The sequence below is a fragment of the Rhinopithecus bieti genome, unplaced genomic scaffold (genome assembly GCF_001698545.2).
Source record: "Rhinopithecus bieti isolate Rb0 unplaced genomic scaffold, ASM169854v2 scaffold_73501, whole genome shotgun sequence".
NCBI lineage: Eukaryota > Metazoa > Chordata > Mammalia > Primates > Cercopithecidae > Rhinopithecus > Rhinopithecus bieti.
The window spans coordinates 304,317-325,610 of NW_016827557.1; the positions used below are offsets into that span (position 1 = coordinate 304,317).

The 21,294-nt window shown below is 52.9% G+C and overlaps 1 protein-coding gene across 2 annotated transcripts in view; it reads left to right on the plus strand.

Annotated features, from left to right (window-relative positions):
- TBC1D9B (TBC1 domain family member 9B) overlaps nucleotides 1–21,294 on the plus strand; it is a 41,110-nt gene that overhangs the window by 12,160 nt on the left and 7,656 nt on the right. For both annotated transcript variants that reach the window (XM_017863959.1, XM_017863960.1), the window contains exons 6-16: nucleotides 2,411–2,623; nucleotides 10,944–11,105; nucleotides 11,535–11,685; nucleotides 12,345–12,559; nucleotides 14,939–15,056; nucleotides 15,788–16,073; nucleotides 17,724–17,853; nucleotides 18,043–18,141; nucleotides 19,077–19,145; nucleotides 20,105–20,345; nucleotides 20,766–20,831. In XM_017863959.1, the coding sequence (XP_017719448.1) occupies nucleotides 2,411–2,623; nucleotides 10,944–11,105; nucleotides 11,535–11,685; nucleotides 12,345–12,559; nucleotides 14,939–15,056; nucleotides 15,788–16,073; nucleotides 17,724–17,853; nucleotides 18,043–18,141; nucleotides 19,077–19,145; nucleotides 20,105–20,345; nucleotides 20,766–20,831 (1,750 nt within the window). The remainder of the gene's footprint in view (nucleotides 1–2,410; nucleotides 2,624–10,943; nucleotides 11,106–11,534; nucleotides 11,686–12,344; nucleotides 12,560–14,938; nucleotides 15,057–15,787; nucleotides 16,074–17,723; nucleotides 17,854–18,042; nucleotides 18,142–19,076; nucleotides 19,146–20,104; nucleotides 20,346–20,765; nucleotides 20,832–21,294) is intronic.

A 21,294-nucleotide genomic window follows, 5' to 3' on the forward strand; every position in this document is an offset into this window, starting at 1 on the left:
TCCGTCTCAAAAAAAAAAAAAAAAAGCAGTAAGTGAGATTCTTTTATTTTTATTTATGTATTTATTTATTTATTTTTGGGATGGAGTCTTGCTCTGTTGTCCAGGCTGGAGTGCAGAGGTGTGATCTCTGCTCACTGTTCATGCCATTCTCCTGCCTGAGCCTCCCGAGTAGCTGGGACTACAGGCATCTGCCACCACGCCCAGCTAATTTTTTGGATTTTTAGTAGAGACGGGGTTTCACTGTGTTAGCCAGGATGGTCTTGATCTCCTGACCTTGTGATCCGCCCACCTCGGCCTCCTAAAGTGCTGGGATTACAGACATGAGCCACCACGCCCAGCTGAGATTCTTAAAGACCTTCCTACCATTTGCACAAATCTCTCAAGGTGTAGCTGTAGCTGAGAATAGGTGTGGGATAGTTGCTGCCTCAGTTTCCCCAAGAGAAGTCAGAGGGAAGGAACTCAGAAGAGCTACAGCTCTAAAAGCTCCAGGTTGAGAGGCTCAGGTGTGACCCGGACCCCACATTCTATTAGCACTAGGGCCCTGTGGATCTGTCCCGGGCACTGTACTGACCTGGTCCCTGGGCCTAGGGGTCATCCTAACACCTGAAGCTCCATTTGAATTTCTCCTGCCGGGCCTTTGACATCTCAGATGGTAGAACCCTGGTGGAGCTCGGGGAGCAGGACTAGCCCACACTGGAGGGCTCGGGGAGCAGGACTAACCCACACTGGAGGGCTTGGGGAGCAGGACTAGCTCACACTAGAGGGCTGAGTTTGCTCTGGTGATGAACTCTGCAGCTGGTCAGGGTGGAGGCGGCCAACGCCGACCCCTCAACACACCTGCTCCTCCACGTTCCATCCTGCAGGCTCCTGCGCACGCAGCTCACTCTGTGGGTGTAGTGGGCTCTTGAATTTCACTCCCAACCACGCCCTTCCATACTTCCCTTGGGAAGTGACCCCTCTTCCACTCTTTGCCCAGGTAAAAACCACGTATCAGCCTAGATTCCAACCTCTCCCTCCTCCCTGTGTCCTACCTACAGCATGTCTTGCCAGCTCACCCCGCAGAGCTCAGCCCTTCCTCTCCATGGCTGCCACCTAAGACACCATCATCTCCTTTAGCCACTCCCTAACCACACTTAACCCCCACCTCCGCTTTGTTTTTTTTGTTTTTGTTTTTTTTTGAGACAGGGTCTCACTCTTGCCTAGGCAGGAATGCAGTGGTGTGATCATGGCTCACTGCAGCCTCAATCTCCCAGGCTTAAGTGATTCTCCCACCTCAACCTCCCAGGTAGCTGGGACAACAGATGTGTGCCACCACACCTAGCTGTTTTTTTTGTTGTTGTTGTTGTTGTTTTAACAGAGACAGGGGTTCATCTTGTTGCCCAGGCTGGTCTCAAACTTTTGGATTCAAGTGATCCTTCCTCCTCAGCCTTCCAAAGTGTTGGAATTACAGGCATGAGCTACCACACCTGGCCCAACACACTTAGTCCCTTTATGACACATCCTCCCACAGCAACCAGCAAAATTTGAAATGTCAGAGCATGTTGGCAACCTGCTTAGAGTCCTCTAGTGTCTTCTCCCACCTCCCTCCTGTGACCTGTGAGGCCTTCTGTGCGCCTCTGCCACCTCTCAGACCTGCGCCCAGGCACACCCCATGTATATGCTCACACACAGACATAAAGAGTGCACACACACTCCCCCACCGCATCCCCAGTCATGCTGTTCTGGCTTCTCTGGCCTTCTCTTCCTCCCTCAGGCAGTCCCACCCCTGTCTGCAGGGTGACTGCTGTGCCCCCACCCATCTCTTCCCCAGCACTCACCTGGCTGGACCAGGTCTTAGCTCAGTGGCTGCCTCCCCTGGGGCCACCCAGCCTTCCCCCTTCCCAGCACTCACCCCTGCTGACTGTGCTCAGCTGGTGCATCCCTCGTCCATCTCCCTGCCAGGCCTTGGGCTCTGCAGAGGTGCCCGCTAAAGCCTGTCCTGTGCCCTCCACACCTCAGAAGGGTTCAGAGCCAAGTTCCAGGACCCCTGCTGTCAAAAAGTGTTCCCTGGGAACAAGTGCAGGGGACAGTCCTGCAAGCAAGGGACCGCTTGCCCTGCTTTAGGACAGCCTTCTGAGAGCCAGTGAAGGCCAGCAGCTAGGCTGAACACTTTACATCATCATCCTCAGAACCGCCCTGCACTGCCAGTGTGCTCACCCCCATCGACAGGAAAAACAGGACCTTAGAGGCACAGGCAGCTTGGTCGGGGTTACGTGCAGCGGGTGGCAGAGTCAGAATATGAGGGCAGTCGGGCCACTCACTGCATTGTGCCCAGGAGGGGAGAGCTGCATGACAGTCTGCCATTCACAAAGCATGCCCAGCAGCAGGACCTGAGATACAGACACCAAAAAGAGTTCTTCCACCTTCTCAGGTGACCATTGTCGAAAAAGCCGACAGCTCCAGCGTGCTGCCCAGCCCCCTGTCCATCAGCACCAAAAGCAAAATGACATTCCTGTTTGCCAACCTGAAAGACCGTGATTTCTTGGTTCAGAGGATCTCTGACTTCCTCCAGAAAACGCCATCCAAGCAGCCAGGCAGTATCGTTGGGAGCAGGAAAGCCAGCGTTGTGGACCCTAGCACAGAGGTGAGAAGCCCCTTGGGAGCAACAGGGTCAGGAAGAGCCAGGGCATGCGTCAGCCTCCCCGCTGGAGCCTGACCCCATGGTGCCTGCTGTGGGCCTCCGCCTAGGGGCTGATGTGTCGGAGCTGGCAAGAGACCCCTAGCCCAGACCCACACTGCCCAGCAACATCACAGCCTCTCTGCTGCCCTAGCCACACACCCTGATACTCCTCACTCCTGCTGGGCCCAGTGCCCACGAGGAAGCCTCTCTGGCCCCACGAGGAACCCTCTCTGGCCGTCCTTTCTGCGTTGCTGCTGCACTGAGAGCAAAGCCACACTGTGGAGGCCTATATACTTCGGCTTTGTTCTCATGGCCTTCCGTGCCAGGCTTTCAGTCTGAAGTTCTGGCCGGTAGAACTGCAGTATCACTATTGTACCAGCAAACTTAATAATTCCTTAATATCATCAAATATTGTACACATCAAAAAAGTACACACTTCCCCGTGTACTTTTCACTGTTTGATTATTTGAACTGAGACACACAAAAGTCACACGTCACTGTTGATTGATAGGTCTCTTAAATCCCTTTAATCTATGGGCTTCTGTTCCACCTAGTTCTTGTTTATTCTTCCACAGTATTTTGTTGAAGGAATCGGCAACTTGTGCCATATAGTCTCTCATTGTCTGATTTTGCTGATTGCATCCACTGCAGGCATTTAGCAAGCTCCTGTGTCCCCTGTTTCCTTTAAGTTGGTTGAGCAGTGAGACTGAGAGCCATGATCACAATCAGGCTCAGCTGATTTTGGTTCTGGCAGGTTTGCCTGTGGGCAGGCTCGAGGTGCTGTTTACTTCCAACAAGAGATGTCGGGCGACCGGCCACCTCTCTATGCTACTGTCTGTCGTTGAGAATATGCTTGGATCCAGCGGCCAGCGGCACGCTCATTCCATTCCTCCTTTCATCTGGGAGCTGAAATTCTCCCAAAGAGGGAAACTGACCCCAGGCACGGTTCATAGAGGAAAGGCAGAATACATCTTTTACTCTTCCTTCTTACTCTCCAGTTGTCAAAATAATGATGAGTTGGTTTTCTAGTGTCTTCCACATGTGACCAGTGAGTTTTTTGGTTTACTTTTTATTGTAATTATGAACGTATGGATTTAAGCAACTTGATGTGTGTCTTTCCACTGGAATCACTATGCTTATTCTATATGTGGCCAGAGGGACTCATCTGGGCTGGCCTTGAGAGTCCCTGGGCACACCACTGGTCGTCTTTGATTCCTTGCTTTCTGGTGTGACAAGATGGATGTGCTGCTGCTGTTGTTGAGTCTGAATTTGCAAAAACATTTGGCCATTAGAAGAGTCCATATATAAATTCACAGATCCAGCTTCTCTGGAAAAATCAGTGCCCAGCCCTGCAGGCCCCGTCTCATTGGGCAACAGGCATGGGAGCTGTGGCTGCACGTGTCCTCAGTGCTCTAGAACCGTGTGTGGTCTGGCCCAGGCAGGCCTTTACATTGTCTGCCGCAATAATAGATGCTAAATAAATTACTACATAGATGAGTGGGTGGGAAGGGGTGGGCGGAATCAGTGTGGATTGGAGATATTAAGAAAGGTGTGGAGGAAGTTGGGCTTCATCTGGGATTTCAAGAAAGAGTGAAGTTGGATTGAGTGGCAGGGGCAGTGAACAGGGTGGTCAAGCCTCCTCTGCCTTCATGAGGCCCCACACTTCCTGAAAGCTGAGTAAGCACCACTCTTGGCCCCTCCCAGGCACTCGGCTTTATGTATGCAAACACATTTTATTGCATTCCTGTTAGGTGCCTGCTGCTATTCTAGGCCCCAGGAATAGAACAGTGAACACATCAGACAGTGTGCATGTTCACTTAGAGCTAATATTCCAGTGAGGGAGACAGTAAGCAAATAAACATACAATATTGCAGGCAGTGATAAGGGCTGTGGGTTGAAATAAAGCAGGATGAGGGGATCAGGAGTGCCAGAGGAAAGAAGGGGGCTCCATTTTCTCTCTGTTACTCATGGGTGACCTCTTTGATCAGGCAGCACTGAAGGAGAAACTTGAAAGAAGCAGAGGAACGAGCCATAGTGTGTCTGGGGCAGAGTGTTGGAGGCAGAGAGCACAGCAAGCTGGAAGACAGGATTGGGCGTGGCACGGGCTCCTGGGACCAGGGCTTAGGAGACTGACCAGGTGTAGGAGGTGAGACCAGAGAGGTGGCAGAAGGCCAAGTCACCAAAAGTCCGTAGACCCTGTGAGTGCTGCAGCTTTGACTGTAGGTGAGATGAGAAGCCAGTGAAGAGTCATGACCAGAGGAGGGCAGGACCTGTTTACGTGTTAATGGGGTTACTGAGGCCGCCCACGTTGCCAGTGGATTAGAGGTGCCCCGTGTAGTATAGCAGCCACGTGTAGCCGTGGAGCACTGGAAACCCAGCAGGTCCCAGTGGAAATGTACGGTAAGTGTTCACTATATGTGGGTTTTGGAGACTTAGTATGAAAAGAAAAACATAAAATATCTCCCTTTTTTTTTTTTTTGAGAGACAGAGTCTTGCTCTGTCACCCAAGCTGGAGTGCAGTGGGGCAGTTTTGGCTCACTGCAACCTCTGCCTCCCAAGTTCAAGTGATTCTCCTGCCTCAGCCTCCCAAGTAGCAGGGATTACAGGCATCTACCACTATGCCCAACTAATTTTGTATTTTTAGTAGAGATAGGTTTTCGCCATGTTGGCCAGATAGGTCTTGAACTCCTGACCTCTGATGATCCACCTGCCTCAGCCTCCCGAAGTGCTGGGATTACAGGAGTGAACCACCACACCTGGCCACTCCATCATTTTTTAATTGATTCCTGTTGAAATGCAAATATTTTGGATATATTAGATTAAGTAAAATATATTGTTAAAATTAACCTCAATTTATTTTAGGACTTTTTAATGTGGCTACTAGAAAATTTACAATTACATTTGTGGCTGTCATCATCTCTCTTGGGCAGATGCTGGGCTAGAAGAGGGGCAAGAGGCAGAAGCAAGGAGGCTTGCTGGGAGGGCCCGCCACTCAGAGGAGTGAGCAGAAGCAAGGAGGCTGGCTGGAGGCCGCCACTAGAGAGTGGCAAGAGCAGAAGCAAGGAGGCCGGCTGGAGGCCACCACAGTAGCAGGGCACAAGATGATAGAGTCCAGCATCAAAGGTAGGAGCAGTGTAGGTGGTAAGAAGGGGTCAGATTCAGGAGATATTATTGTGGTAAAACACACATAACAACATTTACCATTAAGTACATTCACATTGTTATGCCATCACCACCATCCATCCACAGAACTTTTTCAATTTTGCAAAACTGAAATTCTGAACCCATTAAACAGTAACTCCTCAGTCCCCAGTCTCCCAGCCCCTAGCAAGCACCATTCTACCTTTTGACTCTTTGAGTTGATCTATTATAGGTAATGCACATAAGTGGAAGCATATAGTATTTTCCCTTTTGTGCCTGGCTTATTTCATTTAGCATGATGTCCTCCAGGTTCATTCTTGTTGTAGCATGCTTAAGATTTCTTTTTTAAGGCTGAATCACATGCCATTTTATGGATAAGCCACATTTTGTTCATCCATTGAAACTTGGACTGCTTCCACCTCATGGCTACTATGAGTAACACTGCTGTGAACATGGGTGTACAGATGTCTGTTTGAATCTTTGCTTTCAGTTCTTTTGGGGACATACCCTGGAGTGGAATTGCTGGATTGTATAGCAATTCTATTTTTAATATTTCGAGGAACCTCCATGCTATGCTCTATGCACCAACTATGCACCATAGATGGGTGCCAGACTACCAACTGTGACATGACTCTGTGCAGACACAGAGCCAGTAGCTGTGCTGAGGCAATGGCGGGAAGGAAAAGGGGCTCCGACTGTCCTAAGAGCCAAGGAATCCAGAAGTCACCAGAATACCCCTCACAAGAGACTACTCAGCAAATGGAAACCTCACCAAGTGAATCTGAGAGAGCCAGTGAGACTGGGGAAGGTTTCTCAGGCTCCAGTTTATAGAGGAGGCTTTTTTATTAATGGAAGCACAAAATCCTGCTTTATTTCTATCCACAGCCTTATCGCTGCCTGACATATTATACGGCTGAGGAAAGATCAGGAATGTGAGGGAAGCCCATGCCCTTGACACAAACTTCTCTCCTGAAAGAAAAGAGCCCACCCCCGCAAAAAAAGGGCTGGGATTGAACAGAGCAGGAACACTTGGGGTAAAGGAGAAAAGCTTCAGATACAAGAAAGAGGTGGCTGATCCTAGAAAGTACAGGAGCAAGGGCTACACAGACTGACCACTGCAGGGAAAAGCCCCTCCAGCTGTGGAGTTCAGAAAGCTACTGTGACCCACAACTGCCCATACATAGAACATCCTGCTGAAAGAACAGGAAAAGATGCTGATCACACCCTGTACAAAGATATTGTGGGGAGAGAGTGAACCAGATAACCTTCCACAGATAATGAAAGCACACCAGAAAAACATTCCTCCAGACAGATGAAAACTGTGTCCTGATGTTTCCAAGTGATCTCAAAGGAATTAGAAAAACTATAGAAACTACTAAAGAATGGTATAAATTAAAAATGTTTAGAAAGCTCAGGTTAAAAGTGGCTAGTCAACAGAAAAATGTGAAGAGAGTTGACAGGACTCAGGAGGAAATAAGAAAAAAAAAACATGTTTCTGAAATGAAAATCAGGAACACAAGAATGAAAATACATTAAGGTAAATAAGGAAGAGACCAGAGAAAAATGGAGTCAGACAAGACTCAAACAAATAGAGAAGAAATTGTCCAGAGAAGGGATAAAGAAGTCAGGCAAAGAAGATCCAACTTACATATAATTGTAGTGCCACCCCACACCCTTCCCAGAGAAAAATGGTGGAATAGCAGGTAATAGAAACCATGATTCAGGAAAACTTAGAAAATAAGCTTGAACTTGTATAGTGGAAGGGCACATTGAATGTCTAGAAAAATCAACACAAAATAGTCAATATTGACATATAATCTCATAAAACTATTCGATTTTAAAGATTTAAAAATTAGTCCAGGCTGGGCACAGTGACTCACAACTGTAATCCCAGCACTTTGGGAGGCCAAAGCAGGCAGATCACTTGAGGCCAGAAGTTCAAAACCAGTCTGGCCAACATGGTGAAACTCTGTCTCTACTAAAAATACAAAAATAAGCTAGGTGTGGTGGCACATGCCTGGAATCCCAGCTACTCGGGAGGCTGAGGCACAAGAATCACTTGAACCCAGGAGGTGGGAGATGGAGGTTGCAGTGGACCAAGATCCTGAGAGATTCCTCCTCAGAGAGGTATCAGACTTTGTGATACAGTAACAACATTTTAGAGTAACTTTTTGGTGGAGGTTGGGCGGGGGGTGTCTCCTGCTGTGCAGTGGCACAATCTCGGCTCACTGCAACCTCTGCCTCCCAGGTTCATGCAATCTCGTCCCTCAGCCTCCTGAGTAGCTGGGACTACATGTGCGTTTCACCATGCCTGGCTAATGTTTGCGTTTTTCGTAGAGATGGGGTTGAGATTTCACTATGTTGGCCAGGCTGGTCTTGAACTCCTGACCTAGAGTGATCCACCTGCTTCAGCCTCCCAAAGTGCTGAGATTATACAAAGTAACATTTTTAAGATATACAGTAAAAGAAGCTGTGACCCAAGGATTTTATACCCAGCTGAACTGACCTTCAGGTATAAAGACCATAGGCTGTAAAGAACATGCAGAGGAGTTCAGGGGCTCTCTCAGCTTCTGTGGAGTCTGCTGGAGAATAGACTCCAGACAACCAAGGAGTGATGGAAGCAGCTTGGGCATAAGGACTGGTGGTAGCATTGAATATATTTAGCTGTGGAATTAAGGTTAGATAGTAGGAATAGAGGTGACAGTATGTAAATGTTATGGTCTCTGATGATGGAGACATAGTACAATCAAAACCTGAGATCAGGAAGGTATATGAGGCTGGGCTTGGTGGCTCACGCCTGTAATCCCAACACTTTGGGAGGCCGAGGTAGGCAGGTCACCTGTAGTAGGGAGTTTGAGACCAGCCTGGCCAACATGGTGAAACCTCGTCTCTATTAAAAATACAAAACTTAGCCGGGCATGGTGGCGCACGCCTGTAATCCCAGGTACTTGGGAGGCTGAGGCAGGAGAATTGCCTGAGCCCAGGAGGTGGAGGTTGCACCTCCGTACTCCAGCCTGGGTGACAGAGCAAGACTCCATCTCAAAAAAAAAAAAAAAAAAGGAAGGTGTATGGAAAGTAGAGTAAGCTCACTGATTGCCTTATTAATTAAAATTATATCCTTTTGATCAGATGTTGGCAGAGAGGGAGGAAAGTGGGAAGAAAAGGCCTACTAGCTAATTTCAATATTGCTTATAGTAGGGAATTGACATCTTAAAAAGAGAGGACTAAGGGAACTATATAATGGTATTAGCATAAAATTATTACAGTATAAATATACGCTTTTTGACACGGGAAAAAACTTGGAGAAAGGAGACAGATTAAGCATCTCTTTCAAGAAGTTTTGTGTGAAGGTCAGCAGAAAGTAATGAGGTAACTTTTGGGAGGGCTAGAATTTTAACTGAAGTTTAACATACATATCCAGAAGTACACATACAGTGTACAACCGGATGAATCTTCGCAGAGTGAGCATAGCATGTGAACAACACCCAGGTTAAGTGGGGGTGGCCTTTAGGGGAATAACAGTATAATTCTGTGCTGGAGAGCGACTCCTGCAGAGAAGGCAGGGGATGGGGTCCAGGTGCAGGCAGGTGGGTGGGCAGGCTGGCAGTCATCTGTGGAGGGCTCAGATTGTTCCCGTGTGCTCACTTTAACAGGAAGAAGTGTGGTTCAGTGGGATGCAAGGATGGCAGGTGGTTTTGGAGCTTTATGTGAAGTGGTTACCTCGGGGAAGCAGGGAGGACTGGACTAGGAATACATAGGATCCCAGGCAGCTCTGAGAGCCCACCTGAGGCCAGTGAGCCTGAATGTAAGGCGGGACCTGAGCCAAGCTTCTGCAGAAAGCAACCTGGTCCCCAAGCTCGGTGTCACGCTTGCCGCCTCACCGGGAGCACGCGTCTGCTGTGCAGCACACACCTGGCGGTCTGGCTCCTTCCCTGGCACTAAGATTTGTGATTCTCCAAGGCACCTCACAGCCTGCAAGCCCATGTGTGTCCTAGTCAGTCCCTCTGGGGGAGCTCAGGTGGGAAGCAGGATCTCCAGGCAGGCAGTCGGTCTGCAAGGGGGCTGTGCCCACTGGATTCAGGCGGCTCGTCGTAAACATTTGTTTAAGTGGACCCAAAAGCCATTTCTGTAACATCATGGGGGGCAGAGGGGTAGACTGTGGGTGTGAACCTAGCAGAGTTCTCTCTCTTTTTTTTTCTTTATTCCTTTTATATTAATAACTTTATTGAGGTAAAATGGATATGCAATACACTGTACATATTTAAGGAATACAATTTGGTACGTTTTAACGTGTATACCCCCATGAAGCCATCACCACAGTCAAGATCAGGGTTCTCTCAAAAAACGCAGAATATGAAGTGTCTTAGGAGGGCGCCCAGCACGTTGGCTGCTGCCCCATCCCTGGGTGCAGTGGGACCATGACCACGGGACCAGAGCCACCGGGAGGGTGTGAGGGATAGAGAGCCCAGCCCAGGCCGGAGTTCACCATGGGGAATCTACCACCTGCAGAGCCAAGAAGCTCAGGCAGTCAGCTGGCCCCAGTCGAGCTGGGCTCTCCCACACTGGACTTTGCTTTCTGCCAAGACAGCATCACTCTTAGGCCCGTGTGGCACCATGATGGCAGCAGCAGGCCTTGCGTGCTCCCTGGGTTATCCCAACACTCCTGCAGAAGGGCCACTCATTTCCTTGGTGGCAACTGGGTGACGCAGTCACCCCAAACCCACCCTGAGCCCAGATCAACATCACAGGCCATTGCCCAACCCTCTGTGCAGCCCAAGAAGCATGGGCCCGAGAGTGGGCAGGGATGTGCCTCCATGTTAGGATAGGGCCTCTCCTGTTCGTTACATTGACCTCCCTCAGAAAAGGGCCCCACAGGGTGAGCCCAGAATTCACTCCCTGAGACTGACTCGCTGGTGAGGGTGGGTTTGGTTACTGAGGACTCGGTGTCCGGCAGCCAGAGAAGAGCTGAGGGCGGAGCTGCAGCCACAGCCTCCTGCCCAACCAGACAGGCTCTTCTCCATGTGCCGCTCGCCCCCATGGCCCTTTCTGCACCGGGCCCTGGTCCAGCTCTGGGTGGACGGCACATCAGAGGCTGCCCGGCAGCACAGTTGTTAGGCGTCCCCTTCCCTGTTTTATTTTTTAGTCTTCCCCAGCTCCTCAGGAGGTGCCGGAGCAGCCTGCCAGCCCAGCCTCTCCCCTCAGCAGCCGACAGAGCTTCTGTGCGCATGAGGTGCCAACCGCATCCCAGGGCCTGCTCAAGCTCTTCCAGAAAAACTCGCCCATGGAGGACCTTGGAGCCAAAGGGGTGAGCCCTGAGCGCCGGCACTCCAGCCTCCGTCCAGAGCGGAGCCCTCAGGAGGAAAGCTGGATCCAGTCCTGGGCCTGTGCCTTCCCTCAGGGCCCTAGGCTGACCACTGGGCAGTGCCCATCCAGGCTGCACCCTGGCAGCGTGGGCGGAGCAGGCACTCTCTCGGGGCCCCACTGACCTGCTCGGTGGTGCTGTTAGCCATGGGCTCCAGGCCTCTGAAGGGAAGGGCCCTCCCGCTGAGGAGCCGGTCTCCTGAGCCTTGGGAGGTGTGGCTCAGCGTGGCCTGGTCTTTCCCGGGAATCGTGAGGAAGGCCACACCTGCAGGCCAGCGCTGTCTGGAGTGTTCACAAGGCTTTCGGCCTGGCCTAGGCCTCGGCACTCAGATGCGCTTCGGCCCCCAGGCTCCCTGATGCGCTTTTCCCTCAGGCCAAGGAGAAGATGAAAGAGGAATCCTGGCACATCCACTTCTTCGAGTATGGGCGCGGCGTGTGCATGTACCGCACAGCCAAGACACGGGCACTGGTCCTGAAGGGCATCCCTGAGAGCCTCCGGGGAGAACTGTGGCTCCTCTTCTCCGGTGAGTGGGAGGCAGCCACCCCCAGCCTCAGCTCAGCCAGTCACAGCCCTCAAGCTCTCCCCATGTCTCAGCCAGTCACAGCCCCCAAGCTCTCTCCGTGTCTCAGCCAGTCACAGCCCCCAAGCTCTCTCTGTGTCTCAGCCAGTCACAGCCCCCAAGCTCTCTCCATGTGAGCTCGTCTGGTCCTGAGCCGGCCTGAACCGATGCAATCTCAGCTCACTGCAACCTCCGCCTCCTAAGCTGGCCAGGCAGGTACTCCCAACTTTCACATAGCCGGGAGCCGGGCTCTGGGCCGTGGCCGGGGGCCCAACCAGGAGGAGCATCCTGAGGAACAGAGGCTGGGGGCCAGGCACTCTGCTGGCCGGGTGGTGCCCTCCCGCCCACAGTGGGAGGGAAACAGGTCCCCTAGAGGCCTCTTTCCTTGAGACGCGCTCTGACAGCATTCATACCCGTGGTTTCTGGAGGAGGCAAGTCAACCACTTGAACTTTTGGGTAGAACAGCCTCCCCGGGAGCACAAAGGAAAGCTTGCCTCGCAGCTTGTGCTTGACCCCAAGTCCCACCTCTCCTCTGTGGGGCACCGGTATCTCCAACCTGCCCTGTTACTGCCCCCAAAGTACCAGAAGAAGGACAGAGACAGCCGGCACCCATGTCTCCCCAGGGGCCTGGAATGAGATGGTGACTCACCCCGGCTACTATGCTGAGCTGGTGGAGAAGTCCACTGGGAAGTATAGCCTGGCCACGGAGGAGATCGAGCGAGACCTGCACCGCTCCATGCCTGAGCACCCTGCCTTCCAGAACGAGCTCGGGATTGCTGCCCTCCGGCGGGTGCTGACCGCCTATGCCTTCCGAAACCCCACCATCGGCTACTGCCAGGTAAGGGGCCTGACGGGCCCAGAGACAGCATCTGCCACCAGAGGCTCACAGGAGCAGGTCCCTGTGGTCCCAGGCCTGTGTGGTGACCCTGCCTCATGTCCCAAGGAAGGAGCCCAGCTGCAGAAAAAGATGTAATTTAAAAACAGTATTACTTGCTCATCTCATCCCCATGCCGGATAGAAGTTGTCCTCTTGCTACTCTTGTCTGAGTCCCAGCAGCATTCGATTGTTTTATGTGTTTGGTAAAATAAGTATACAGAACATAAAATTTCCCATGTTCACCATTTTTAAGTGTACAGCTCAGTGCTTTAAGCACATTCACGCTGTTGTGCACCCGTCACCACCATCCATCCCCAGACCTCTTTTCATCTTGCAAAACCAAAGCTCTGTGCCCATTAAACATGCCCCAACCACCATAGCAACCACTGTTCTACTTTCCATTACTATGAATTGGACAACTGTGTCTCATATATGTGAAATAATACAGTATTTGCCTTTCTGTGCCTGGCTTATTTCACTTAGCATGATATCCTCAAGGGTCATCCATGTCATATGAATGTGTCAGAATTTCCTGTATTTCGGTCCAGGCGCGGTGGCTCACACCTGTGATTCCAGCACTTTGGGAGGCCGAGGTGGGCAGATCACAAGGCTAGGAGATCGAGACCATCCTGGCTAACATGGTGAAACCCCGTCTCTACTAAAAATACAAAAAATTAGCCGGGCGAGGTGGCGGGCGCCTGTAGTCCCAGTTACTTGGGAGACTGAGACAGGAGAATGGTGTGAACCTGGGAGGAGGAGCTTGCAGTGATCCAAGATCGCACCACTGCACTCCAGCCTGGGCGACAGAGCAAGACTCCATCTCAAAAAAAAAAAGAATTTCTTTTCTTTCTAAGACTCAATCATATTACATAGACCACATTTTCTTTTCTTTTTTTTTTTTTGAGATAGAATCTCACTCTTGTTGCCCAGGCTGGAGTGCAGTGGCGCAATCTCGGCTCACTGCAACCTCCACCTCCCATGTTCAAGCGATTCTCCTGCCTCAGCCTCCCGAGTAGCTGGGATTACAGGCACATGCCACCTTGCCCAGCTAATGTTTTGCATTTTTAGTAGAGACGGGTTTTTGCCATGTTGGCCAGGCTGGTCTCGAACTCCTGACATCAGGTGATCCACCTGCCTTGGCCTCCTGAAGTGCTGGGATTATGGGTATAAGTCACTGTGTCTGGCCAGTATTTCTATTTTTAATTTATTTAATTTATTTTTTTAGAGACAGGGTCTTGCTATGTTGTCCAGGCTGGTCTCAAGCTCCTCAGACAAGGGAATCCTCCTGTCTCAGCCTCCCAAGTAGCTGGGACTACAGACATGTGCCACCATACCCAGCTAATTTTTTTTTTTTAAGACATGGGGTCTCACTGTCTTGCCCAGACGGGCCTCAAACTCCTAGGCTCAAGGGATCCTTCTGCCTCAGCCTCTCAAAATGCTGAGATTACAGACGTGAGCTACCAGCCACCATACCTGGGCTTTTTTTTTTGAGACAGGATCTCCTTCTGTTGCCCACAATAGAGGTCAGTGGCATGATCATGGCTCACTGCAGCCTCCATCTACTGGGCTCAGTCGATCTCTCACCTCAGCCTCCTGGGTAGCTGGGGCTGTAGGGGCACACCACCACACCCAGCTCTGTTTTGTATTTTTTGTAGAGACGGGGTCTCACTGTGTGGCCCAGGCTGGTCTTGAACTCCTGGACTCAAGTGGTCCACCCTCCTCATCCTCCTAAAGTGCTGGAATTACAAGGCGTAAGCTACTGTGGCCTGGCCTATTTTTAATTTTTTGAGGAACTCCATACTTCGTCCCCAGCAGCTGCACCATTTTATGTTCCCACCAGCAATTCACAAGGGTTTCGATTTCTCCACATCCTCATCAACACTTGCTATATTCTGTTATAGTGATGGGCATGAGGATGTTTAATTGTGCTTTAGGTTAGCAGTTCTGGCAGCTTTTGGTTTTAACTCCAGGCATTTTCCTGGCTGAGTCAAATGGCATTCTGTTTGCCTTAAAGGTCTTGTTAGCAGCTAGGGCTGTGCGTGGTCCTAGTTCTGTGCCCAGTGAGTGGCCTTGGTGTGGGGCTCTGGCCATGTGGCTCACCTCCACGTCAGCTCAGTCATGCGTCCCACCTCTGACACCCAACACCACTTAGCAGAAGTGTAATGTGTTGATGTCCACTTTCTCTGGTTTCCCAGTGCCTTCTGACCCAGTTTGAAGGAGTTGGCCGACTCTCTGTTCAATCAGTTCCCTACAAATTGCCTTTTGACATTTCCCGGAGTTGGGCAGGGCCAGTTTCTCATTACCAGATGCCCAGCACTCCCCGGCTGTCTCTGCCCACCAGGCGATGAACATCGTGACCTCGGTGCTCCTGCTCTATGGCAGTGAGGAGGAGGCCTTCTGGCTCCTGGTGGCCCTGTGCGAGCGCATGCTGCCTGACTACTACAACACCAGGGTGGTGGGTGAGTGTCCCCAGGTGCCGCCTTGCCTGAGTCTCCAGGTGCCTGCTGGTTCCATGAGGGCGGCAGCCCTTCCAGGCCAAGCTCCAGGCTTCACGTGGTTCCCTAGGAGTTAGAGGGTAGTATTACACATTCGGTGGTTTATAAAAGTCCCCTCAGAGCCTAAATTCCTATCCATCTAACTTTCTGTCAGCTTTCTGATTACAGAAACTTTCAAACATCAAAACTAGAGAGTGTATATTCCCCATGTAACCTGATGCTCAACTTTACTGAACTCACATCCAGTGAAATCTGTTATTAAATGGAAATGACTTGCAAGAGTATTTAATTAAGTTCATATTTAAGTGTGTTATCCTGTCCTTCCCCTGCCATCTGGTGTTTGGAGTTACCGCTCTTAGAGCCCTTCAGAGCTGCATCTATTCGCAATCAGGATGGGACACAGAGTCACTGAGGGCGCTGTTTACCTCTCATGCCTCAGGGAGAAATCAGTATTTCCCCAAAATAAAATTCAAGTGTAGTGGAAGAAACAGTTATTTCGCCCAGTGGTTTGGGAGCTGTAGAGAGAAGACTTGAAGTGTTTTTTCGTCCTTGTTTTCTCCCGGCACTCCAAGTCCCCTTCAGCCCTCACTGAAAAGCTGGCAGTGCTGGAGTGGCCAGGGCTGGTAGGCTGCAGGCGAGGGCCCACCCAGGCCATGGGGTGGGCTCACCATCAGCCTCGCTCATCCTGCCCGCAGGAGCCCTGGTGGACCAAGGCATCTTCGAAGAGCTCACAAGAGACTTCCTGCCGCAGCTCTCAGAGAAGATGCAGGACCTGGGGGTGATCTCCAGCATCTCGCTGTCCTGGTTCCTGACCCTCTTCCTCAGTGTCATGCCCTTCGAGAGTGCTGTGGTCATCGTCGACTGCTTTTTCTATGAGGGCATCAAGGTGATCCTGCAGGTGGCCCTGGCCGTCCTGGACGCCAACATGGAGCAGCTGCTGGGCTGCAGCGACGAGGGCGAGGCCATGACCATGCTGGGCAGGTGACATGACGGGCTCCTTCTGCTAGGAGCTCACGGCAGAACCCCTCACCAGCCCTGGGCACTGTCCAGTCAGGCTCCAGTGATTGTGCCTGCCAAGTGCCAGGCCGCAGCTGGACCCGGGGGTGCTCTGAGGTCAGGAGCCGGCTCCTTTCTAGTGGGAGATGAAGCAGCGCTCAGTGATAGGTGCCAGGAGGAATAAAGCAGGAGCTGTGGGCAGAGCACGCTGGCTGGAGGGCCGCCGCTCAGATGGGGGGTTGGGGATGCCTCTCCTAGGGGCAACCCAGAGCCAGGATCCAGTGACCACAATTTCAGTTGGTGGCACAGCTGGGCATTTCATGTCCACCAGGTGGTCCTGGTCATACCTCCCCAAGCTCAGCTGCAATGCAGACCCCACGCCCTGGAGGGAGCAGGCCTGCCCTGGGCCCGCTGGAGCAGCTGGATGAGCTGATGTCATGCTAGTCACGCCAAAGGCCCAGGGTCATCCCAGCCCCTCCACCTGCTCCTTAGTCCCCACATCCCATGGCTTGCAGATTCTGTCTGGGATCCAGTCCCTTCCCCGCTTCCCTTCAGCCTGCTGCCTCAGCTCAGGCCCACCATGCCCTTTTCCTGGGGTTCCCCTCTCAGGTCTTTCACCTGCCTACATCCCAGGATTCTGATCAGACCTGGCCCTCCCCCTCGCCTGGGTCCTCTATGCAAAGCGAGCCCCCAGCCTGGCCTTCACGCCCCGGCCCTTCCTGGCTACACTGTGCCCTGCCCTGAGCTCTGTGCAATCCCACCCTCCTACATAGTGTATTTGAATGACCTGGAATGCCCCCAGCCCCCAGGAACAGACTGGGACTCTACCACTTGCCTGTGGCCAGGCCAGGTGCTGCCTGGGACTCTCCAGATCCAGCACGGTTGTCACCTCCCTACTGTGGGCCTAAGTAGCTTTTGGTTCACACTGATGTCAAGATACTCAGCCTGTGGCCAGAGTCTGTGGCTGGTTTTCCTGCCCCTTCCTATAAGTGGATAGGGCCTCCTCCAGAGCAGGGGTCAGACTGGGGATACTACCAGGGCCATGGGCATGGAGAATCAGCTGCCTCCTCCCACCTGAGTGTCAGGCTTAGCCCAGAGACCCAGGGAGGCCATGAACTCTGCCGGGGCTAGGGCAGCTGACCGAGGTGGGGCTCCATCCCCAGGACTGTGCCCCTAGAGAAGCTGATTCCCTGAGCTGCAGCAGTCCTCCCCATACCTGACTTTCTCTTGCGACTCAACCTTTGATCCCTGAATCTTCTTGGCCAGGGCAAGAAGGTCCCACGTCCCCAGGGCCCCGCCAAAGGGAGGAAGCTTGTCGTCCTTCCAACTGGTTAGGGCCTGGGGTTGTAAAGCATTCCTGCCCAAGGGACCCCCCCCCCCACTAAGAAAACAGCCTGGTGTCCTCAGGGTTAGTGCTTAGGCCTTGTTGGGGGCACTGCCCTGTAGAGAGCTCCCAAGCTTGCTGGGGGCCCTCCCGGGGCACACCTCTGCCCTCCTGCAGGGTGCCCAAGTCCTCAGCAGACTCCTTGTTAGGAGTCTGTGTCAACATGGGGTCCCTCCACATCACCCAGCTGTTGGGAAGGAGGCTCCCTCTGCCTGGGCATGGTCTGGACTGTTGTCCTCTGCCTTTTGTAGATACCTAGATAATGTGGTCAATAAGCAGAGTGTCTCTCCTCCTATCCCACACCTCCATGCCTTGCTGACCAGCGGCGATGACCCCCCTGCAGAGGTGGACATCTTTGAGCTCCTGAAAGTGTCCTATGAGGTCAGCACCCAGTGGGGTCAGTTTGGCCAGGCCAGAAATAGGGAGTCCAAGTTTAGGCAGGCCGCTCATGTTACACAAACACCACACAAAACACAACAACACACTCACGAACCCAACAGTCTGGGGTGTGTGGGTCTGGGGTAGCTACGGGCAGTGGGCTTGATCTCACCAAGTCACCTCTGCCTATAGAAATTCAGCAGCCTGAGAGCCGAGGACATCGAGCAGATGCGGTTTAAACAGAGGCTGAAAGTGATCCAGTCCTTGGAGGACACGGCCAAGAGGAGTGTGGTATGGGTGCCAGCGGGGCTGGGCCGGGGCTGGGCCGGGGGGCAGCAGAGCCCTCTCCACAGAGCAGGGTGGGTGCAGGGCTCCACCGCACCCACTGCTCTACACTGCTTTGGTACATATATCATGGTAGGATTCATGGGACCAGATCCAGGGGTATAGGTGGGAATGTGGGGAGAGGTCCCAGTCACTTTTCTCTGCTGGTGGGTGAGTCACTGGGAAGCTTCTCAGATGACTCCCATCCTGACAGCCACATGCCCTCTGAGCCGAGCCCGCCCAGCCTGGCTGTGCCATGTGTTCCCTGCCCCACTCCCAGGTGGCGGCAACATGCCACCACCCTCCACACACCCCAAATGCCATGTCTCTGCCACAAGCTTCTGTCCTCATCTCTGGAGGGGTCAGGCCCTCCCTACCACCCTGTACTGCAAGACCTGTTCGTGGTCTCTGTCCCCAAAGGCAGGGACTTCTTCCATTGTTTCCACATTCCCAGCCGTCCTGCAGGCTTGTAGGACACTGTAAAGACATTGGGTCACAGCACCAGAGACTGACTGCTTCGGCCAATTAAAGCAAAAGAGCACTGGCTGGCAGGTTCGAGGGCTCCTTCCACAGAGCTGGCACCAGGGTCTCCGCGGGGATCCATACGATGGGAGCCAAATGAGCATTCCTCACCCTTCAGCCTCAACTGTATGTTGAGGAGAGAGGCTCCCCCAAGCCCATCCTGGGAAGGAGCCCAGGAGTGTGAGCTGACTGGTGGGTGGGGAGTCAGGGATGGGCTGTGGGCCTTGCCCTCTCCTGAAGGGCCCGCCCTTGAGCGCTGGGCCACTGAGAGGCGGTTCACACCTTTGCCTTCATCTACTGAGGATACTCCCACAGAGTGCTGTACTTCTGAGGCAGGAGCTTGTGATCCAGCCATACACCCTCTTTCTCCTTCCTTCTAGGTCCGAGCTATACCTGTGGACATTGATTTCTCAATTGAAGAGCTGGAGGACCTTTACATGGTGTTTAAGGTGACAGCCCAGAGCCAGGGCAGGAGCCCTTCCTAGCTTCCTAGCTTCCTGCCAGAAAAGAAATAGATCCAAGAGTATCCTCTTAGAAATAGAGGATAGAAATAGAAATAGGGAATAGAATAGAAATAGAGAAATAGATCTAAGTGCATCCTCAGATGCAGTTGCCATGAACCTCATGTGGTAGAATCGAATCCTTCTTGGAGTTTAGGCAGGACCTCTTAAATAGCAAAAAATCCATTCAAGTCATCTTTCACAGAAGAGGGAATGCATTGCCCCTGTAACTGAAAAGTCTGTCAATGCAAACTTCAGACATGGCTGGATCCAGGTGCAATGTGCCGTCAGGCTCCCCCACCTCTGATGTCCTCTGCACTGCTCTTCCTACGGTGCCAGGACTGTCGTCACAGCTCCAGGGCCATACTCTCTTCTCAGTAACCCCAGTGCGAAGATAATTTTTCTTGCTCTTGTGCTTTTAGCAAAAGACCCAGCCTTGATAGTTGGAATGACCGCCTTTCTGTTCTTGTTGCCAGTTCACATTCACTCTCCAGCTGCCTCAGGTTCTGTGCTTAAGGTGGCCACTCTGCTGTGGCCCTGGTGTCACAACGGTTGAGCCAGCTCTGCCTGCCTCCTAGAGAGGTCATAGGAGCGAGAGCAAGCCTCGGGCCTCTTGTTTCCCGGGAGCCGTGCCAGGAAGGCTCAGCCCTTCTCTGGGGCCAGCAGACCAGCTCTGCCCCCTGCAGGCTGCCAGGGACTCTGTCAGCCAACCCCCTCCCCATCTGTCAACAAGGGACTGATGATACCCTGAGAGCTTTCAGGAGGTGCTGCAGTGTCTGGCCAGTGCTCACCACCCCAGGGCTCCGCAGGCTTGGACGGAGGGGGAGGGTGGACACATCACCAGCCCAGGGGTCCCCTCCACCCACAGGCTTAGCGGCTGGGCCATCTCACCAGACTGTGTCCCACAGGCCAAGCACCTGGCGAGCCAGTACTGGGGGTGCAGCCACACAGTGGCCGGCCGTCGGGACCCCAGCCTGCCCTACCTGGAGCAGTACCGGATTGATGCCAGCCAGTTTCGGGAACTCTTTGCCAGCCTGACACCCTGGGCCTGCGGCTCCCACACACCTGTGCTGGCAGGTCGCATGTTCAGGCTCCTGGACAAAAACAAGGACTCACTGATCAACTTCAAGGAGTTCGTGACGGGGATGAGTGAGTGCCTGCAGGGCCTACCAGGGGCCTGACCCTCCCTTACCCTTTCCCAGGAAGCCTTCCAAATGCCAGCATCTCCTGTCTGTCCCCACTGCAGCCAGTAGGGGCTGCTTGAGCCCCGGCCCTAGATATGGGAAGAACAGTTCACCCACAGGAGCCGAGAGGGGCCCAGCAGGAGCCCTGCCCGCTCCCCTCCCTCATGCAGTCTGGGGCTGCTAGAAGCTGGTCTGCCAGCCCCAGGGAAGGGCTGAGCCTTCCCAGCAGGGCACCAGGCAGACAGGAGGCCTGGGACTCACCCCGTGACCTCTCCAGGAGGGAGTTGGGCAGCACAGGCTGTGAAGAGGGTCCCACTCGGACCCCCTGAAAGGGCCTCTGCAGCCATCTTGCCAGCCCCAGCCCCTTCCCTGGCCTTCTCCACAGGCGGGATGTACCACGGGGACCTGACAGAGAAGCTCAAGGTGCTCTACAAGCTACACCTTCCCCCAGGTGAGAGCCTCCTGCCCACTGCCCAGCCAGGATCTCCCACTTGTCCGGAAGTTCAGCTGCAGAGGACAGGCCTCTGTGGGACTGTGGGGCCTTAAGGGGGCACAGCGGCTCCACAGGCTGGAGTTTCACATTGGAGGAGAGGGAACGGGAGCTTGAGCACCTGACAGAGGTCTGAGAGCAGGGCCTTGGCCTGGGAAAGGACATGGAGGAGAATCCCATGGGTGACCGGGCACCACTGGGAGCAGAACTCCCACCGAGGAGGCAGCTGGACCCAAAACCCACGAGGAGGGCCATGAGTGGAGCTTCGGGCTGGAACTGAAACTGCTGCATTAATTTGTCAAGTTTCTTAAGGGTTTATTCCCAGAGGTTCAGCTAGAGAATCCTCACATGGCCATGAGGAGGGGCCACTTCTCTCTGGCCTCTCAGCAGTGCTGGAGCCTAGTAGGGCTGCATTGGCGACAGG